The 23096-nt window shown below is 46.9% G+C and overlaps 1 protein-coding gene and 1 long non-coding RNA gene across 2 annotated transcripts in view; both read left to right on the top strand.

The window, feature by feature from the left end:
• Positions 1–23096, top strand: part of LOC311601368 — a 128679-nt gene that overhangs the window by 60097 nt on the left and 45486 nt on the right. The window lies entirely within an intron of this gene.
• Positions 1–23096, top strand: part of INTS7 (integrator complex subunit 7) — a 71394-nt gene that overhangs the window by 5623 nt on the left and 42675 nt on the right. The window contains exon 2 of the mRNA XM_084788524.1: positions 2397–2526. Coding sequence (XP_084644650.1) covers positions 2397–2526 — 130 coding nt within the window. The remainder of the gene's footprint in view (positions 1–2396; positions 2527–23096) is intronic.

The following is a 23096-nucleotide window of genomic DNA, read 5'->3' as shown; positions in this document are numbered from 1 at the left end:
CATTGTCAAAGAATGCTTACATTAATAAAAACACCTTTAAATGCTGTTTTTACATAATCTATCTATAGAATCATATCTATAGCTGTTAAATCTAGGGTGTATATTCCTATGCCAAATTAGATTTGTTTCCGACATGACCATGGGTTGATCAACTAACAATTAACTTGTATTACTTAGTTCTTCTAAACAGTTTGTAATAGCAGCTTTAAAAATCATGGAAGTAAGCTGGGCGTGGTGGTGCACATCTGTAATCCTAGCACTTGGGAGGCAGAGGCAGGTGAATCACTGTTGAGTTCAAAGCCAGCCTGGTCTACAAAGCGAGTCTAGGACAGCCAGGTCTACACAAAGAAACCCTGTCTCAAAAAACCAAATAGTAGTAGTGGTGGTGGTGGTGGTGGTAAACCTTGTATTATAAATGAGTTATATGGGTACCATATCTCATACCACAGTACGGGGGTGGGTGTGTGCACACGCGCATTTTCTCTCTGAATAAGATCATTAATAACTTGTAACCAACCCCTTTAAATCAACAAGTATCTATTACCCAAGAAAACACCAAAATCTAGCTGCCCCACCTTAGTGGGAATTGGATGTCATTCTTTTAAGGTTGCTTCTACCTGATTTTGGGTGCATAGGATACACTAGCAGTAACATTTGTGGTTCAGTCTCTAAATGTTTAGAAATTCCAGACTTAATAGAAGTTTTGTTTGGAACAGTCTGAACTGCTGGACAGGTTGAGATCAGCAGCTTTCTTTGAAGCTGTCCTGGGAGCAGGCTCTGATGAGGAACAGCAACCAAAGCACTTGTTGCTGGACCATGCAGTATGCTGGAACTGATGTGTCAGCATCTCGGTACGCTGGAAGATGAGTCCTGTCACATCTTTTCCAGCATCATCAGTGTCTGGCTCTTTTGTTCTAAAAACATTATTTCTCACAAGCATTATACAGCCCTGAAATTATAAATGTATGAGATGTGCAAGATACACAGATCAATTAAGGCTGGTTCTCTGCATTCCCCCCCCCCCGTTTTCATTTGCAAATAGAATTTGTTATTCAAATTGTTCTGTATTTCCTCTATCCTTGGATGAAAATATGTTTACAATCTGAAAAGAAGGTAGTATTTTACAGATGTAATGTTTCACTCATCTTATTTGAGCATCAGTGACACGGCTCAGTGTGAAAAGCCTGTGATATGCAAAGCTGGCAACCTGACCTTGATCACAATATAAAGATGAACAAAAGTAGATGAGGAGAACTGTTACTTAGTATCGACCTGAAAGGGTTAACTAAGGATTTTGGGGAAGAGCTCAGGGGCTGCCCCTCCTGGAAGGGTTGGGTGGCTCTGGCTCTGCTCCCAGAAGTCTTGGCAGTAGCTCCTTGTGAACTTCTTGATAAAGTGAAACAGTTGTTGGTTCAAGGTGAGGGAAGGCTTATAGTTATCTTCTTTCTTGTTCGTGAAATTTTCTCCCTTGACTGATTCCCAGAGTGTGTTTAGTCTAATAGGTGTGAGAACCAAGTTTGTTATTGGTAATATTAATGAATAACTAATGTACGCGCCAAGCCAGAATATGCTATTCTAAAATAGTATAAAAGCTGTACTTAAGAAATAAACCATTGCTATTTGCCACCGGAGCAATAGTCCGCCCGTTTCTTAAGGCTACTTGCCACCAGAGCAGTAGTCCGCCTGTTCAAGGCTACTTGCCATCAGAGCAGTAGTCCGCCTGTACTCAAGACGTTCGCGGAGCTGGTCTCCGTCAAGTAGAGCCCACAAAGTCATCTTCTAGTCTCCACATCTCTGTGTGCCTAAAAACCCATAATCACATTGCACACACAGTAGAAAAATTAAGACATTTCATTGCTTTTACATAATCTAGCGTGCCTAGATAATTCTCTTAAAAGGCAGTGGTTGTAGAGGAAGCACCAGATGGACAACTAATGGGGAGATGAAGACGCATGGGACATCAACTAAAACACACACATCCATAGCACATCAAGCTATGTTGTGAGATGTGGCCCGGACTGGCCTCAAACTTGCTCTGTAGCTGAGGTTGACCTTGAACTGTTGGTTTTGCCTCTACTTCCCATGTGATGCGATTACAGGAATATGCAACCATATCCAGCTTCCAAATAACTATTATATATGCCATTTTTGTTTATTCTCGTTGTTAACTGTTTTGTTTTGTTTAAATTGCAATCTTCCTGAGTTGGCCTCCTGTGGTTAGGCTGTCGGCATGTGCCATCTTGCTAGCCAGCCATTTGTAGTTTTGAACAGGAGTCATGGAGGTGCTACTTTTAATTGTTGACTAACTGCTGTCCTACTGTGTGATATGTCAGTATTGAACGACTCTGCCTAGGGCTACAAGTTTGTAATTAGCTCCTCCTATGCTTTTTCAATAGGCCTGAGGTCTGGCAAACTTGGGGAGCAGTGTGAAGCAGTTGTACGATTTCCCAGGCTTTTCCAGAAGTACCCATTCCCGATTCTCATCAATTCAGCGTTCCTAAAGTTAGCGGACGTTTTCAGAGTTGGGTAAGTGTTGACGACTCCTCAATGTCCTAAAGGAAATGCTGTTGTGTCCTGTCTTATACTTCGTCTTTCCTTCTGGTCTGTTAGGACTTCTTGCCACTAAGTTACTCTCGATGGATGCATACTGCTTTGCATGTTTAGTCAATTAATGACATTTTCAGCAAAAATGAAAGGTAAGGTAATTACTTCTTTAGGGAACAAGACAAAGTAAGTCAGATGAACCTATTCTACTGCATGTATATTTTGTAAAACTAAGGTTTGTTTGGTTTTTTTTACAGGTTGTTTTAAGACTTTCCCGATTTCAATTAGTGACTTGAACTATTTCATGCACATGTGTAAGCCCTGAATAGATGCCATCTCCTCCTTCATGCACATGTGTAAGCTCTGAATAGATGCCATCTCCTCCTTCATGCACATGTGTAAGCTCTGAATAGATGCCATCTCCTCCTTCATGCACGTGTGTAAGCCCTGAATAGATGCCATCTCCTCCTTCATGCACGTGTGTAAGCTCTGAATAGATGCCATCTCCTCCTTCATGCACATGTGTAAGCTCTGAATAGGTGCCATCTCCTCCTTCATGCACATGTGTAAGCTCTGAATAGATGCCATCTCCTCCTTCATGCACATGTGTAAGCCCTGAATAGATGCCATCTCCTCCTTCATGCACATGTGTAAGCTCTGAATAGGTGCCATCTCCTCCTTCATGCACGTGTGTAAGCCCTGAATAGATGCCATCTCCTCCTTCATGCACATGTGTAAGCTCTGAATAGATGCCATCTCCTCCTTCATGCACATGTGTAAGCCCTGAATAGGTGCCATCTCCTCCTTCATGCACATGTGTAAGCTCTGAATAGATGCCATCTCCTCCTTCATGCACGTGTGTAAGCCCTGAATAGATGCCATCTCCTCCTTCATGCACATGTGTAAGCCCTGAATAGATGCCATCTCCTCCTTCATGCACGTGTGTAAGCTCTGAATAGATGCCATCTCCTCCTTCATGCACATGTGTAAGCTCTGAATAGGTGCCATCTCCTCCTTCATGCACATGTGTAAGCCCTGAATAGATGCCATCTCCTCCTTCATGCACGTGTGTAAGCTCTGAATAGATGCCATCTCCTCCTTCATGCACATGTGTAAGCTCTGAATAGGTGCCATCTCCTCCTTCATGCACATGTGTAAGCTCTGAATAGATGCCATCTCCTCCTTCATGCACGTGTGTGAGCTCTGAATAGATGCCATCTCCTCCTTCATGCACATGTGTAAGCCCTGAATAGATGCCATCTCCTCCTTCATGCACATGTGTAAGCTCTGAATAGATGCCATCTCCTCCTTCATGCACATGTGTAAGCCCTGAATAGATGCCATCTCCTCCTTCATGCACGTGTGTGAGCTCTGAATAGATGCCATCTCCTCCTTCATGCACATGTGTAAGCCCTGAATAGATGCCATCTCCTCCTTCATGCACGTGTGTAAGCTCTGAATAGATGCCATCTCCTCCTTCATGCACGTGTGTAAGCTCTGAATAGATGCCATCTCCTCCTTCATGCACATGTGTAAGCCCTGAATAGATGCCATCTCCTCCTTCATGCACGTGTGTAAGCTCTGAATAGATGCCATCTCCTCCTTCATGCACGTGTGTAAGCTCTGAATAGATGCCATCTCCTCCTTCATGCACGTGTGTAAGCTCTGAATAGATGCCATCTCCTCCTTCATGCACATGTGTAAGCCCTGAATAGGTGCCATCTCCTCCTTCATGCACATGTGTAAGCTCTGAATAGATGCCATCTCCTCCTTCATGCACATGTGTAAGCCCTGAATAGATGCCATCTCCTCCTTCATGCACGTGTGTAAGCTCTGAATAGATGCCATCTCCTCCTTCATGCACATGTGTAAGCTCTGAATAGATGCCATCTCCTCCTTCATGCACGTGTGTAAGCTCTGAATAGATGCCATCTCCTCCTTCATGCACATGTGTAAGCTCTGAATAGATGCCATCTCCTCCTTCATGCACATGTGTAAGCCCTGAATAGATGCCATCTCCTCCTTCATGCACATGTGTAAGCTCTGAATAGGTGCCATCTCCTCCTTCATGCACGTGTGTAAGCTCTGAATAGATGCCATCTCCTCCTTCATGCACGTGTGTAAGCTCTGAATAGATGCCATCTCCTCCTTCATGCACATGTGTAAGCTCTGAATAGGTGCCATCTCCTCCTTCATGCACGTGTGTAAGCTCTGAATAGATGCCATCTCCTCCTTCATGCACGTGTGTAAGCTCTGAATAGATGCCATCTCCTCCTTCATGCACATGTGTAAGCTCTGAATAGGTGCCATCTCCTCCTTCATGCACATGTGTAAGCCCTGAATAGGTGCCATCTCCTCCTTCATGCACATGTGTAAGCCCTGAATAGATGCCATCTCCTCCTTCATGCACGTGTGTAAGCCCTGAATAGATGCCATCTCCTCCTTCATGCACGTGTGTAAGCTCTGAATAGATGCCATCTCCTCCTTCATGCACGTGTGTAAGCTCTGAATAGATGCCACCTCCTCCTTCATGCACATGTGTAAGCTCTGAATAGATGCCATCTCCTCCTTCATGCACGTGTGTAAGCTCTGAATAGATGCCATCTCCTCCTTCATGCACATGTGTAAGCTCTGAATAGATGCCATCTCCTCCTTCATGCACATGTGTAAGCTCTGAATAGATGCCATCTCCTCCTTCATGCACGTGTGTAAGCTCTGAATAGATGCCATCTCCTCCTTCATGCACGTGTGTAAGCCCTGAATAGATGCCATCTCCTCCTTCATGCACGTGTGTAAGCCCTGAATAGATGCCATCTCCTCCTTCATGCACGTGTGTAAGCCCTGAATAGATGCCATCTCCTCCTTCATGCACGTGTGTAAGCCCTGAATAGATGCCATCTCCTCCTTCATGCACGTGTGTAAGCCCTGAATAGATGCCATCTCCTCCTTCATGCACGTGTGTAAGCTCTGAATAGATGCCATCTCCTCCTTCATGCACATGTGTAAGCCCTGAATAGATGCCATCTCCTCCTTCATGCACGTGTGTAAGCCCTGAATAGATGCCATCTCCTCCTTCATGCACATGTGTAAGCTCTGAATAGATGCCATCTCCTCCTTCATGCACATGTGTAAGCTCTGAATAGATGCCATCTCCTCCTTCATGCACATGTGTAAGCTCTGAATAGATGCCATCTCCTCCTTCATGCACGTGTGTAAGCCCTGAATAGATGCCATCTCCTCCTTCATGCACGTGTGTAAGCCCTGAATAGATGCCATCTCCTCCTTCATGCACGTGTGTAAGCTCTGAATAGATGCCATCTCCTCCTTCATGCACGTGTGTAAGCCCTGAATAGATGCCATCTCCTCCTTCATGCACATGTGTAAGCTCTGAATAGATGCCATCTCCTCCTTCATGCACATGTGTAAGCCCTGAATAGATGCCATCTCCTCCTTCATGCACATGTGTAAGCCCTGAATAGATGCCATCTCCTCCTTCATGCACATGTGTAAGCTCTGAATAGATGCCATCTCCTCCTTCATGCACGTGTGTAAGCTCTGAATAGATGCCATCTCCTCCTTCATGCACATGTGTAAGCTCTGAATAGATGCCATCTCCTCCTTCATGCACATGTGTAAGCTCTGAATAGATGCCATCTCCTCCTTCATGCACATGTGTAAGCCCTGAATAGATGCCATCTCCTCCTTCATGCACATGTGTAAGCCCTGAATAGATGCCATCTCCTCCTTCATGCACATGTGTAAGCTCTGAATAGATGCCATCTCCTCCTTCATGCACGTGTGTAAGCTCTGAATAGATGCCATCTCCTCCTTCATGCACATGTGTAAGCTCTGAATAGATGCCATCTCCTCCTTCATGCACGTGTGTAAGCCCTGAATAGATGCCATCTCCTCCTTCATGCACATGTGTAAGCCCTGAATAGATGCCATCTCCTCCTTCATGCACGTGTGTAAGCTCTGAATAGATGCCATCTCCTCCTTCATGCACGTGTGTAAGCTCTGAATAGATGCCATCTCCTCCTTCATGCACGTGTGTAAGCCCTGAATAGGTGCCATCTCCTCCTTCATGCACATGTGTAAGCCCTGAATAGATGCCATCTCCTCCTTCATGCACGTGTGTAAGCTCTGAATAGATGCCATCTCCTCCTTCATGCACGTGTGTAAGCTCTGAATAGATGCCATCTCCTCCTTCATGCACGTGTGTAAGCTCTGAATAGATGCCATCTCCTCCTTCATGCACGTGTGTAAGCTCTGAATAGATGCCATCTCCTCCTTCATGCACGTGTGTAAGCTCTGAATAGATGCCATCTCCTCCTTCATGCACGTGTGTAAGCTCTGAATAGATGCCATCTCCTCCTTCATGCACGTGTGTAAGCCCTGAATAGATGCCATCTCCTCCTTCATGCACATGTGTAAGCTCTGAATAGATGCCATCTCCTCCTTCATGCACGTGTGTAAGCCCTGAATAGATGCCATCTCCTCCTTCATGCACGTGTGTAAGCTCTGAATAGATGCCATCTCCTCCTTCATGCACGTGTGTAAGCCCTGAATAGATGCCATCTCCTCCTTCATGCACATGTGTAAGCTCTGAATAGATGCCATCTCCTCCTTCATGCACATGTGTAAGCCCTGAATAGATGCCATCTCCTCCTTCATGCACGTGTGTAAGCTCTGAATAGATGCCATCTCCTCCTTCATGCACGTGTGTAAGCCCTGAATAGATGCCATCTCCTCCTTCATGCACATGTGTAAGCTCTGAATAGATGCCATCTCCTCCTTCATGCACATGTGTAAGCTCTGAATAGATGCCATCTCCTCCTTCATGCACGTGTGTAAGCTCTGAATAGATGCCATCTCCTCCTTCATGCACATGTGTAAGCCCTGAATAGATGCCATCTCCTCCTTCATGCACATGTGTAAGCCCTGAATAGATGCCATCTCCTCCTTCATGCACGTGTGTAAGCCCTGAATAGATGCCATCTCCTCCTTCATGCACATGTGTAAGCTCTGAATAGATGCCATCTCCTCCTTCATGCACGTGTGTAAGCCCTGAATAGATGCCATCTCCTCCTTCATGCACGTGTGTAAGCTCTGAATAGATGCCATCTCCTCCTTCATGCACATGTGTAAGCTCTGAATAGATGCCATCTCCTCCTTCATGCACATGTGTAAGCTCTGAATAGATGCCATCTCCTCCTTCATGCACGTGTGTAAGCCCTGAATAGATGCCATCTCCTCCTTCATGCACATGTGTAAGCTCTGAATAGATGCCATCTCCTCCTTCATGCACATGTGTAAGCTCTGAATAGATGCCATCTCCTCCTTCATGCACGTGTGTAAGCCCTGAATAGACGCCATCTCCTCCTTCATGCACGTGTGTGAGCCCTGAATAGATGCCATCTCCTCCTTCATGCACATGTGTAAGCTCTGAATAGATGCCATCTCCTCCTTCATGCACGTGTGTAAGCTCTGAATAGATGCCATCTCCTCCTTCATGCACATGTGTGAGCCCTGAATAGATGCCATCTCCTCCTTCATGCACATGTGTAAGCCCTGAATAGATGCCATCTCCTCCTTCATGCACGTGTGTAAGCTCTGAATAGATGCCATCTCCTCCTTCATGCACATGTGTAAGCTCTGAATAGATGCCATCTCCTCCTTCATGCACATGTGTAAGCTCTGAATAGATGCCATCTCCTCCTTCATGCACATGTGTAAGCTCTGAATAGATGCCATCTCCTCCTTCATGCACGTGTGTAAGCCCTGAATAGATGCCATCTCCTCCTTCATGCACGTGTGTAAGCTCTGAATAGATGCCATCTCCTCCTTCATGCACGTGTGTAAGCCCTGAATAGATGCCATCTCCTCCTTCATGCACATGTGTAAGCTCTGAATAGATGCCATCTCCTCCTTCATGCACATGTGTAAGCTCTGAATAGATGCCATCTCCTCCTTCATGCACATGTGTAAGCTCTGAATAGATGCCATCTCCTCCTTCATGCACATGTGTAAGCTCTGAATAGATGCCATCTCCTCCTTCATGCACATGTGTAAGCTCTGAATAGATGCCATCTCCTCCTTCATGCACGTGTGTAAGCTCTGAATAGATGCCATCTCCTCCTTCATGCACATGTGTAAGCTCTGAATAGATGCCATCTCCTCCTTCATGCACATGTGTAAGCTCTGAATAGATGCCATCTCCTCCTTCATGCACGTGTGTAAGCCCTGAATAGATGCCATCTCCTCCTTCATGCACGTGTGTAAGCTCTGAATAGATGCCATCTCCTCCTTCATGCACGTGTGTAAGCCCTGAATAGATGCCATCTCCTCCTTCATGCACGTGTGTAAGCTCTGAATAGATGCCATCTCCTCCTTCATGCACGTGTGTAAGCTCTGAATAGATGCCATCTCCTCCTTCATGCACATGTGTGAGCCCTGAATAGATGCCATCTCCTCCTTCATGCACGTGTGTAAGCCCTGAATAGATGCCATCTCCTCCTTCATGCACATGTGTAAGCCCTGAATAGGTGCCATCTCCTCCTTCATGCACGTGTGTAAGCTCTGAATAGGCGCCATCTTCTCCTTCATGCACATGTGTAAGCTCTGAATAGATGCCATCTCCTCCTTCATGCACGTGTGTAAGCCCTGAATAGATGCCATCTCCTCCTTCATGCACGTGTGTAAGCTCTGAATAGATGCCATCTCCTCCTTCATGCACATGTGTAAGCTCTGAATAGATGCCATCTCCTCCTTCATGCACGTGTGTAAGCCCTGAATAGATGCCATCTCCTCCTTCATGCACATGTGTAAGCTCTGAATAGGTGCCATCTCCTCCTTCATGCACGTGTGTAAGCCCTGAATAGATGCCATCTCCTCCTTCATGCACGTGTGTAAGCTCTGAATAGATGCCACCTCCTCCTTCATGCACATGTGTAAGCTCTGAATAGATGCCATCTCCTCCTTCATGCACGTGTGTAAGCTCTGAATAGATGCCATCTCCTCCTTCATGCACATGTGTAAGCTCTGAATAGATGCCATCTCCTCCTTCATGCACATGTGTAAGCCCTGAATAGATGCCATCTCCTCCTTCATGCACGTGTGTAAGCCCTGAATAGATGCCATCTCCTCCTTCATGCACGTGTGTAAGCTCTGAATAGGTGCCATCTCCTCCTTCATGCACGTGTGTAAGCTCTGAATAGATGCCATCTCCTCCTTCATGCACATGTGTAAGCTCTGAATAGATGCCATCTCCTCCTTCATGCACATGTGTAAGCCCTGAATAGATGCCATCTCCTCCTTCATGCACGTGTGTAAGCCCTGAATAGATGCCATCTCCTCCTTCATGCACGTGTGTAAGCTCTGAATAGGTGCCATCTCCTCCTTCATGCACGTGTGTAAGCTCTGAATAGATGCCATCTCCTCCTTCATGCACGTGTGTAAGCCCTGAATAGATGCCATCTCCTCCTTCATGCACGTGTGTAAGCTCTGAATAGATGCCATCTCCTCCTTCATGCACATGTGTAAGCCCTGAATAGATGCCATCTCCTCCTTCATGCACGTGTGTAAGCCCTGAATAGATGCCATCTCCTCCTTCATGCACATGTGTAAGCTCTGAATAGGCGCCATCTCCTCCTTCATGCACATGTGTAAGCTCTGAATAGATGCCATCTCCTCCTTCATGCACGTGTGTAAGCTCTGAATAGATGCCATCTCCTCCTTCATGCACGTGTGTAAGCTCTGAATAGGCGCCATCTCCTCCTTCATGCACGTGTGTAAGCTCTGAATAGATGCCATCTCCTCCTTCATGCACGTGTGTAAGCTCTGAATAGATGCCATCTCCTCCTTCATGCACATGTGTAAGCTCTGAATAGATGCCATCTCCTCCTTCATGCACGTGTGTAAGCCCTGAATAGATGCCATCTCCTCCTTCATGCACGTGTGTAAGCTCTGAATAGATGCCATCTCCTCCTTCATGCACGTGTGTAAGCCCTGAATAGATGCCATCTCCTCCTTCATGCACATGTGTAAGCTCTGAATAGATGCCATCTCCTCCTTCATGCACGTGTGTAAGCCCTGAATAGATGCCATCTCCTCCTTCATGCACATGTGTAAGCCCTGAATAGATGCCATCTCCTCCTTCATGCACATGTGTAAGCCCTGAATAGATGCCATCTCCTCCTTCATGCACGTGTGTAAGCTCTGAATAGATGCCATCTCCTCCTTCATGCACATGTGTAAGCCCTGAATAGATGCCATCTCCTCCTTCATGCACGTGTGTAAGCTCTGAATAGATGCCATCTCCTCCTTCATGCACGTGTGTAAGCCCTGAATAGATGCCATCTCCTCCTTCATGCACATGTGTAAGCCCTGAATAGATGCCATCTCCTCCTTCATGCACATGTGTAAGCCCTGAATAGATGCCATCTCCTCCTTCATGCACATGTGTAAGCTCTGAATAGATGCCATCTCCTCCTTCATGCACGTGTGTAAGCTCTGAATAGATGCCATCTCCTCCTTCATGCACATGTGTAAGCCCTGAATAGATGCCATCTCCTCCTTCATGCACATGTGTAAGCCCTGAATAGATGCCATCTCCTCCTTCATGCACGTGTGTAAGCCCTGAATAGATGCCATCTCCTCCTTCATGCACGTGTGTAAGCTCTGAATAGATGCCATCTCCTCCTTCATGCACGTGTGTAAGCTCTGAATAGATGCCATCTCCTCCTTCATGCACGTGTGTAAGCTCTGAATAGATGCCATCTCCTCCTTCATGCACGTGTGTAAGCCCTGAATAGATGCCATCTCCTCCTTCATGCACATGTGTAAGCCCTGAATAGATGCCATCTCCTCCTTCATGCACATGTGTAAGCCCTGAATAGATGCCATCTCCTCCTTCATGCACATGTGTAAGCCCTGAATAGATGCCATCTCCTCCTTCATGCACGTGTGTAAGCCCTGAATAGATGCCATCTCCTCCTTCATGCACATGTGTAAGCCCTGAATAGGTGCCATCTTCTCCTTCATGCACATGTGTAAGCTCTGAATAGATGCCATCTCCTCCTTCATGCACGTGTGTAAGCTCTGAATAGATGCCATCTCCTCCTTCATGCACGTGTGTAAGCCCTGAATAGATGCCATCTCCTCCTTCATGCACATGTGTAAGCCCTGAATAGATGCCATCTCCTCCTTCATGCACGTGTGTAAGCCCTGAATAGATGCCATCTCCTCCTTCATGCACATGTGTAAGCCCTGAATAGATGCCATCTCCTCCTTCATGCACATGTGTAAGCCCTGAATAGATGCCATCTCCTCCTTCATGCACGTGTGTAAGCCCTGAATAGATGCCATCTCCTCCTTCATGCACATGTGTAAGCCCTGAATAGATGCCATCTCCTCCTTCATGCACGTGTGTGAGCTCTGAATAGATGCCATCTCCTCCTTCATGCACATGTGTAAGCCCTGAATAGGTGCCATCTTCTCCTTCATGCACATGTGTAAGCTCTGAATAGATGCCATCTCCTCCTTCATGCACATGTGTAAGCCCTGAATAGATGCCATCTCCTCCTTCATGCACGTGTGTAAGCTCTGAATAGATGCCATCTCCTCCTTCATGCACATGTGTAAGCCCTGAATAGATGCCATCTCCTCCTTCATGCACATGTGTAAGCTCTGAATAGATGCCATCTCCTCCTTCATGCACATGTGTAAGCCCTGAATAGATGCCATCTCCTCCTTCATGCACGTGTGTAAGCTCTGAATAGATGCCATCTCCTCCTTCATGCACATGTGTAAGCCCTGAATAGATGCCATCTCCTCCTTCATGCACGTGTGTAAGCTCTGAATAGATGCCATCTCCTCCTTCATGCACATGTGTAAGCCCTGAATAGATGCCATCTCCTCCTTCATGCACATGTGTAAGCTCTGAATAGATGCCATCTCCTCCTTCATGCACATGTGTAAGCCCTGAATAGATGCCATCTCCTCCTTCATGCACGTGTGTAAGCTCTGAATAGATGCCATCTCCTCCTTCATGCACGTGTGTAAGCCCTGAATAGATGCCATCTCCTCCTTCATGCACATGTGTAAGCCCTGAATAGATGCCATCTCCTCCTTCATGCACGTGTGTAAGCCCTGAATAGATGCCATCTCCTCCTTCATGCACATGTGTAAGCTCTGAATAGATGCCATCTTCTCCTTCATGCACATGTGTAAGCTCTGAATAGATGCCATCTCCTCCTTCATGCACGTGTGTAAGCTCTGAATAGATGCCATCTCCTCCTTCATGCACATGTGTAAGCCCTGAATAGATGCCATCTCCTCCTTCATGCACATGTGTAAGCCCTGAATAGATGCCATCTCCTCCTTCATGCACGTGTGTAAGCCCTGAATAGATGCCATCTCCTCCTTCATGCACGTGTGTAAGCTCTGAATAGATGCCATCTCCTCCTTCATGCACATGTGTAAGCCCTGAATAGGTGCCATCTCCTCCTTCATGCACGTGTGTAAGCTCTGAATAGATGCCATCTCCTCCTTCATGCACATGTGTAAGCCCTGAATAGGTGCCATCTCCTCCTTCATGCACGTGTGTAAGCCCTGAATAGATGCCATCTCCTCCTTCATGCACATGTGTAAGCTCTGAATAGATGCCATCTTCTCCTTCATGCACATGTGTAAGCTCTGAATAGATGCCATCTCCTCCTTCATGCACGTGTGTAAGCTCTGAATAGATGCCATCTCCTCCTTCATGCACATGTGTAAGCCCTGAATAGATGCCATCTCCTCCTTCATGCACATGTGTAAGCCCTGAATAGATGCCATCTCCTCCTTCATGCACGTGTGTAAGCCCTGAATAGATGCCATCTCCTCCTTCATGCACGTGTGTAAGCTCTGAATAGATGCCATCTCCTCCTTCATGCACATGTGTAAGCCCTGAATAGGTGCCATCTCCTCCTTCATGCACGTGTGTAAGCTCTGAATAGATGCCATCTCCTCCTTCATGCACATGTGTAAGCCCTGAATAGGTGCCATCTCCTCCTTCATGCACATGTGTAAGCCCTGAATAGATGCCATCTCCTCCTTCATGCACGTGTGTAAGCCCTGAATAGATGCCATCTCCTCCTTCATGCACGTGTGTAAGCCCTGAATAGATGCCATCTCCTCCTTCATGCACGTGTGTAAGCCCTGAATAGATGCCATCTCCTCCTTCATGCACATGTGTAAGCCCTGAATAGATGCCATCTTCTCCTTCATGCACATGTGTAAGCTCTGAATAGATGCCATCTCCTCCTTCATGCACGTGTGTAAGCTCTGAATAGATGCCATCTCCTCCTTCATGCACATGTGTAAGCCCTGAATAGATGCCATCTCCTCCTTCATGCACATGTGTAAGCCCTGAATAGATGCCATCTCCTCCTTCATGCACGTGTGTAAGCTCTGAATAGATGCCATCTCCTCCTTCATGCACGTGTGTAAGCCCTGAATAGATGCCATCTCCTCCTTCATGCACGTGTGTAAGCTCTGAATAGATGCCATCTCCTCCTTCATGCACGTGTGTAAGCCCTGAATAGATGCCATCTCCTCCTTCATGCACATGTGTAAGCTCTGAATAGATGCCATCTCCTCCTTCATGCACATGTGTAAGCCCTGAATAGATGCCATCTCCTCCTTCATGCACGTGTGTAAGCTCTGAATAGATGCCATCTCCTCCTTCATGCACGTGTGTAAGCCCTGAATAGATGCCATCTCCTCCTTCATGCACGTGTGTAAGCTCTGAATAGATGCCATCTCCTCCTTCATGCACGTGTGTAAGCTCTGAATAGATGCCATCTCCTCCTTCATGCACGTGTGTAAGCCCTGAATAGATGCCATCTCCTCCTTCATGCACGTGTGTAAGCTCTGAATAGATGCCATCTCCTCCTTCATGCACATGTGTAAGCCCTGAATAGATGCCATCTCCTCCTTCATGCACGTGTGTAAGCTCTGAATAGATGCCATCTCCTCCTTCATGCACGTGTGTAAGCCCTGAATAGATGCCATCTCCTCCTTCATGCACGTGTGTAAGCTCTGAATAGATGCCATCTCCTCCTTCATGCACGTGTGTAAGCCCTGAATAGATGCCATCTCCTCCTTCATGCACGTGTGTAAGCTCTGAATAGATGCCATCTCCTCCTTCATGCACGTGTGTAAGCTCTGAATAGGTGCCATCTCCTCCTTCATGCACGTGTGTAAGCTCTGAATAGATGCCATCTCCTCCTTCATGCACGTGTGTAAGCCCTGAATAGATGCCATCTCCTCCTTCATGCACATGTGTAAGCTCTGAATAGATGCCATCTCCTCCTTCATGCACATGTGTAAGCTCTGAATAGATGCCATCTCCTCCTTCATGCACGTGTGTAAGCTCTGAATAGATGCCATCTCCTCCTTCATGCACGTGTGTAAGCCCTGAATAGATGCCATCTCCTCCTTCATGCACATGTGTAAGCTCTGAATAGATGCCATCTCCTCCTTCATGCACGTGTGTAAGCTCTGAATAGATGCCATCTCCTCCTTCATGCACATGTGTAAGCTCTGAATAGATGCCATCTCCTCCTTCATGCACATGTGTAAGCTCTGAATAGATGCCATCTCCTCCTTCATGCACATGTGTAAGCTCTGAATAGATGCCATCTCCTCCTTCATGCACGTGTGTAAGCCCTGAATAGATGCCATCTCCTCCTTCATGCACATGTGTAAGCTCTGAATAGATGCCATCTCCTCCTTCATGCACATGTGTAAGCTCTGAATAGATGCCATCTCCTCCTTCATGCACGTGTGTAAGCCCTGAATAGATGCCATCTCCTCCTTCATGCACATGTGTAAGCTCTGAATAGATGCCATCTCCTCCTTCATGCACATGTGTAAGCCCTGAATAGATGCCATCTTCTCCTTCATGCACATGTGTAAGCTCTGAATAGATGCCATCTCCTCCTTCATGCACATGTGTAAGCTCTGAATAGATGCCATCTCCTCCTTCATGCACATGTGTAAGCTCTGAATAGATGCCATCTCCTCCTTCATGCACATGTGTAAGCCCTGAATAGATGCCATCTCCTCCTTCATGCACATGTGTAAGCCCTGAATAGATGCCATCTCCTCCTTCATGCACATGTGTAAGCTCTGAATAGATGCCATCTCCTCCTTCATGCACATGTGTAAGCCCTGAATAGATGCCATCTTCTCCTTCATGCACATGTGTAAGCTCTGAATAGATGCCATCTCCTCCTTCATGCACATGTGTAAGCTCTGAATAGATGCCATCTCCTCCTTCATGCACATGTGTAAGCTCTGAATAGATGCCATCTCCTCCTTCATGCACATGTGTAAGCTCTGAATAGATGCCATCTCCTCCTTCATGCACATGTGTGAGCCCTGAATAGATGCCATCTCCTCCTTCATGCACATGTGTAAGCTCTGAATAGATGCCATCTCCTCCTTCATGCACGTGTGTAAGCTCTGAATAGATGCCATCTCCTCCTTCATGCACATGTGTAAGCTCTGAATAGATGCCATCTCCTCCTTCATGCACATGTGTAAGCTCTGAATAGATGCCATCTCCTCCTTCATGCACATGTGTAAGCTCTGAATAGATGCCATCTCCTCCTTCATGCACATGTGTAAGCTCTGAATAGATGCCATCTCCTCCTTCATGCACATGTGTAAGCTCTGAATAGATGCCATCTCCTCCTTCATGCACATGTGTAAGCTCTGAATAGATGCCATCTCCTCCTTCATGCACGTGTGTAAGCTCTGAATAGATGCCATCTCCTCCTTCATGCACGTGTGTAAGCTCTGAATAGATGCCATCTCCTCCTTCATGCACGTGTGTGAGCTCTGAATAGATGCCATCTCCTCCTTCATGCACATGTGTGAGCCCTGAATAGATGCCATCTCCTCCTTCATGCACGTGTGTAAGCTCTGAATAGATGCCATCTCCTCCTTCATGCACATGTGTAAGCCCTGAATAGATGCCATCTCCTCCTTCATGCACGTGTGTAAGCTCTGAATAGATGCCATCTCCTCCTTCATGCACATGTGTAAGCCCTGAATAGATGCCATCTCCTCCTTCATGCACATGTGTAAGCCCTGAATAGGTGCCATCTCCTCCTTCATGCACATGTGTAAGCTCTGAATAGATGCCATCTCCTCCTTCATGCACGTGTGTAAGCTCTGAATAGATGCCATCTCCTCCTTCATGCACATGTGTAAGCTCTGAATAGATGCCATCTCCTCCTTCATGCACATGTGTAAGCTCTGAATAGATGCCATCTCCTCCTTCATGCACATGTGTAAGCCCTGAATAGATGCCATCTCCTCCTTCATGCACATGTGTAAGCCCTGAATAGGTGCCATCTCCTCCTTCATGCACATGTGTAAGCCCTGAATAGGTGCCATCTCCTCCTTCATGCACATGTGTAAGCTCTGAATAGATGCCATCTCCTCCTTCATGCACATGTGTAAGCCCTGAATAGATGCCATCTCCTCCTTCATGCACATGTGTAAGCTCTGAATAGATGCCATCTCCTCCTTCATGCACGTGTGTAAGCTCTGAATAGATGCCATCTCCTCCTTCATGCACATGTGTAAGCCCTGAATAGATGCCATCTCCTCCTTCATGCACATGTGTAAGCTCTGAATAGATGCCATCTCCTCCTTCATGCACGTGTGTAAGCTCTGAATAGATGCCATCTCCTCCTTCATGCACATGTGTAAGCTCTGAATAGATGCCATCTCCTCCTTCATGCACGTGTGTAAGCTCTGAATAGATGCCATCTCCTCCTTCATGCACGTGTGTAAGCTCTGAATAGATGCCATCTCCTCCTTCATGCACGTGTGTAAGCTCTGAATAGGTGCCATCTCCTCCTTCATGCACGTGTGTAAGCTCTGAATAGATGCCATCTCCTCCTTCATGCACGTGTGTAAGCTCTGAATAGATGCCATCTCCTCCTTCATGCACATGTGTAAGCTCTGAATAGATGCCATCTCCTCCTTCATGCACGTGTGTAAGCTCTGAATAGATGCCATCTCCTCCTTCATGCACGTGTGTAAGCCCTGAATAGATGCCATCTCCTCCTTCATGCACGTGTGTAAGCTCTGAATAGATGCCATCTCCTCCTTCATGCACGTGTGTAAGCTCTGAATAGATGCCATCTCCTCCTTCATGCACGTGTGTAAGCTCTGAATAGGTGCCATCTCCTCCTTCATGCACGTGTGTAAGCTCTGAATAGATGCCATCTCCTCCTTCATGCACGTGTGTAAGCTCTGAATAGATGCCATCTCCTCCTTCATGCACATGTGTAAGCTCTGAATAGATGCCATCTCCTCCTTCATGCACGTGTGTAAGCTCTGAATAGATGCCATCTCCTCCTTCATGCACGTGTGTAAGCTCTGAATAGATGCCATCTCCTCCTTCATGCACGTGTGTAAGCCCTGAATAGATGCCATCTCCTCCTTCATGCACATGTGTAAGCTCTGAATAGATGCCATCTCCTCCTTCATGCACGTGTGTAAGCTCTGAATAGGTGCCATCTCCTCCTTCATGCACGTGTGTAAGCCCTGAATAGATGCCATCTCCTCCTTCATGCACATGTGTAAGCTCTGAATAGATGCCATCTCCTCCTTCATGCACGTGTGTAAGCCCTGAATAGATGCCATCTCCTCCTTCATGCACATGTGTAAGCTCTGAATAGGTGCCATCTCCTCCTTCATGCACATGTGTAAGCTCTGAATAGGTGCCATCTCCTCCTTCATGCACGTGTGTAAGCCCTGAATAGATGCCATCTCCTCCTTCATGCACATGTGTAAGCTCTGAATAGGTGCCATCTCCTCCTTCATGCACGTGTGTAAGCCCTGAATAGATGCCATCTCCTCCTTCATGCACATGTGTAAGCTCTGAATAGATGCCATCTCCTCCTTCATGCACGTGTGTAAGCTCTGAATAGATGCCATCTCCTCCTTCATGCACGTGTGTAAGCTCTGAATAGGTGCCATCTCCTCCTTCATGCACGTGTGTAAGCTCTGAATAGGTGCCATCTCCTCCTTCATGCACATGTGTAAGCTCTGAATAGATGCCATCTCCTCCTTCATGCACGTGTGTAAGCCCTGAATAGATGCCATCTCCTCCTTCATGCACGTGTGTAAGCTCTGAATAGATGCCATCTCCTCCTTCATGCACGTGTGTAAGCCCTGAATAGATGCCATCTCCTCCTTCATGCACGTGTGTAAGCTCTGAATAGATGCCATCTCCTCCTTCATGCACATGTGTAAGCTCTGAATAGATGCCATCTCCTCCTTCATGCACGTGTGTAAGCCCTGAATAGATGCCATCTCCTCCTTCATGCACGTGTGTAAGCTCTGAATAGATGCCATCTCCTCCTTCATGCACGTGTGTAAGCCCTGAATAGATGCCATCTCCTCCTTCATGCACGTGTGTAAGCTCTGAATAGGTGCCATCTCCTCCTTCATGCACATGTGTAAGCTCTGAATAGATGCCATCTCCTCCTTCATGCACGTGTGTAAGCTCTGAATAGATGCCATCTCCTCCTTCATGCACGTGTGTAAGCTCTGAATAGATGCCATCTCCTCCTTCATGCACGTGTGTAAGCCCTGAATAGATGCCATCTCCTCCTTCATGCACGTGTGTAAGCTCTGAATAGGTGCCATCTCCTCCTTCATGCACATGTGTAAGCTCTGAATAGATGCCATCTCCTCCTTCATGCACGTGTGTAAGCCCTGAATAGATGCCATCTCCTCCTTCATGCACGTGTGTAAGCTCTGAATAGATGCCATCTCCTCCTTCATGCACGTGTGTAAGCCCTGAATAGATGCCATCTCCTCCTTCATGCACGTGTGTAAGCCCTGAATAGATGCCATCTCCTCCTTCATGCACGTGTGTAAGCCCTGAATAGATGCCATCTCCTCCTTCATGCACGTGTGTAAGCCCTGAATAGATGCCATCTCCTCCTTCATGCACATGTGTAAGCCCTGAATAGATGCCACCTCCTCCTTCATGCACATGTGTAAGCTCTGAATAGATGCCATCTCCTCCTTCATGCACATGTGTAAGCCCTGAATAGATGCCATCTCCTCCTTCATGCACGTGTGTAAGCCCTGAATAGGTGCCATCTCCTCCTTCATGCACGTGTGTAAGCTCTGAATAGATGCCATCTCCTCCTTCATGCACATGTGTAAGCTCTGAATAGATGCCATCTCCTCCTTCATGCACGTGTGTAAGCCCTGAATAGATGCCATCTCCTCCTTCATGCACGTGTGTAAGCCCTGAATAGATGCCATCTCCTCCTTCATGCACGTGTGTAAGCTCTGAATAGATGCCATCTCCTCCTTCATGCACATGTGTAAGCTCTGAATAGATGCCATCTCCTCCTTCATGCACATGTGTAAGCTCTGAATAGATGCCATCTCCTCCTTCATGCACATGTGTAAGCCCTGAATAGGTGCCATCTCCTCCTTCATGCACATGTGTAAGCCCTGAATAGATGCCATCTCCTCCTTCATGCACGTGTGTAAGCCCTGAATAGGTGCCATCTCCTCCTTCATGCACGTGTGTAAGCTCTGAATAGATGCCATCTCCTCCTTCATGCACGTGTGTAAGCTCTGAATAGATGCCATCTCCTCCTTCATGCACGTGTGTAAGCTCTGAATAGATGCCATCTCCTCCTTCATGCACGTGTGTAAGCCCTGAATAGATGCCATCTCCTCCTTCATGCACGTGTGTAAGCCCTGAATAGATGCCATCTCCTCCTTCATGCACGTGTGTAAGCCCTGAATAGATGCCATCTCCTCCTTCATGCACATGTGTAAGCCCTGAATAGATGCCATCTCCTCCTTCATGCACGTGTGTAAGCCCTGAATAGATGCCATCTCCTCCTTCATGCACGTGTGTAAGCCCTGAATAGATGCCATCTCCTCCTTCATGCACGTGTGTAAGCTCTGAATAGATGCCATCTCCTCCTTCATGCACATGTGTAAGCCCTGAATAGATGCCATCTCCTCCTTCATGCACATGTGTAAGCTCTGAATAGATGCCATCTCCTCCTTCATGCACGTGTGTAAGCTCTGAATAGATGCCATCTCCTCCTTCATGCACGTGTGTAAGCTCTGAATAGATGCCATCTCCTCCTTCATGCACGTGTGTAAGCTCTGAATAGGTGCCATCTCCTCCTTCATGCACGTGTGTAAGCTCTGAATAGATGCCATCTCCTCCTTCATGCACATGTGTAAGCTCTGAATAGATGCCATCTCCTCCTTCATGCACATGTGTAAGCCCTGAATAGATGCCATCTTCTCCTTCATGCACATGTGTAAGCTCTGAATAGGTGCCATCTCCTCCTTCATGCACGTGTGTAAGCTCTGAATAGATGCCATCTCCTCCTTCATGCACATGTGTAAGCTCTGAATAGATGCCATCTCCTCCTTCATGCACGTGTGTAAGCTCTGAATAGATGCCATCTCCTCCTTCATGCACGTGTGTAAGCTCTGAATAGATGCCATCTCCTCCTTCATGCACGTGTGTAAGCTCTGAATAGGTGCCATCTCCTCCTTCATGCACGTGTGTAAGCTCTGAATAGATGCCATCTCCTCCTTCATGCACGTGTGTAAGCTCTGAATAGATGCCATCTCCTCCTTCATGCACGTGTGTAAGCTCTGAATAGATGCCATCTCCTCCTTCATGCACATGTGTAAGCCCTGAATAGGTGCCATCTCCTCCTTCATGCACATGTGTAAGCCCTGAATAGATGCCATCTCCTCCTTCATGCACATGTGTAAGCCCTGAATAGATGCCATCTCCTCCTTCATGCACGTGTGTAAGCCCTGAATAGATGCCATCTCCTCCTTCATGCACATGTGTAAGCTCTGAATAGATGCCATCTCCTCCTTCATGCACATGTGTAAGCTCTGAATAGATGCCATCTCCTCCTTCATGCACGTGTGTAAGCTCTGAATAGATGCCATCTCCTCCTTCATGCACATGTGTAAGCTCTGAATAGATGCCATCTCCTCCTTCATGCACGTGTGTGAGCTCTGAATAGATGCCATCTCCTCCTTCATGCACGTGTGTAAGCCCTGAATAGGTGCCATCTCCTCCTTCATGCACGTGTGTAAGCCCTGAATAGATGCCATCTCCTCCTTCATGCACGTGTGTAAGCTCTGAATAGATGCCATCTCCTCCTTCATGCACGTGTGTAAGCTCTGAATAGATGCCATCTCCTCCTTCATGCACATGTGTAAGCCCTGAATAGGTGCCATCTCCTCCTTCATGCACGTGTGTAAGCCCTGAATAGATGCCATCTCCTCCTTCATGCACATGTGTAAGCTCTGAATAGATGCCATCTCCTCCTTCATGCACGTGTGTAAGCTCTGAATAGGTGCCATCTCCTCCTTCATGCACATGTGTAAGCCCTGAATAGATGCCATCTCCTCCTTCATGCACATGTGTAAGCTCTGAATAGATGCCATCTCCTCCTTCATGCACATGTGTAAGCCCTGAATAGATGCCATCTCCTCCTTCATGCACATGTGTAAGCCCTGAATAGGTGCCATCTCCTCCTTCATGCACATGTGTAAGCTCTGAATAGATGCCATCTCCTCCTTCATGCACGTGTGTAAGCTCTGAATAGATGCCATCTCCTCCTTCATGCACGTGTGTAAGCTCTGAATAGATGCCATCTCCTCCTTCATGCACGTGTGTAAGCTCTGAATAGATGCCATCTCCTCCTTCATGCACATGTGTAAGCCCTGAATAGATGCCATCTCCTCCTTCATGCACATGTGTAAGCTCTGAATAGATGCCATCTCCTCCTTCATGCACATGTGTAAGCTCTGAATAGATGCCATCTCCTCCTTCATGCACGTGTGTAAGCTCTGAATAGATGCCATCTCCTCCTTCATGCACATGTGTAAGCTCTGAATAGATGCCATCTCCTCCTTCATGCACATGTGTAAGCTCTGAATAGATGCCATCTCCTCCTTCATGCACGTGTGTAAGCTCTGAATAGATGCCATCTCCTCCTTCATGCACATGTGTAAGCCCTGAATAGATGCCATCTCCTCCTTCATGCACATGTGTAAGCTCTGAATAGATGCCATCTCCTCCTTCATGCACGTGTGTAAGCTCTGAATAGATGCCATCTCCTCCTTCATGCACGTGTGTAAGCCCTGAATAGGTGCCATCTTCTCCTTCATGCACATGTGTAAGCTCTGAATAGATGCCATCTCCTCCTTCATGCACATGTGTAAGCTCTGAATAGATGCCATCTCCTCCTTCATGCACGTGTGTAAGCCCTGAATAGGTGCCATCTCCTCCTTCATGCACATGTGTAAGCTCTGAATAGATGCCATCTCCTCCTTCATGCACATGTGTAAGCTCTGAATAGATGCCATCTCCTCCTTCATGCACGTGTGTGAGCTCTGAATAGATGCCATCTCCTCCTTCATGCACGTGTGTAAGCTCTGAATAGATGCCATCTCCTCCTTCATGC

This window comes from Acomys minous (genome assembly GCF_964271855.1).
Source record: "Acomys minous genome assembly, chromosome: 1".
Classification (NCBI taxonomy): Eukaryota; Metazoa; Chordata; class Mammalia; order Rodentia; family Muridae; genus Acomys; species Acomys minous.
This window is presented reverse-complemented; position numbering and strand designations above follow the sequence as displayed.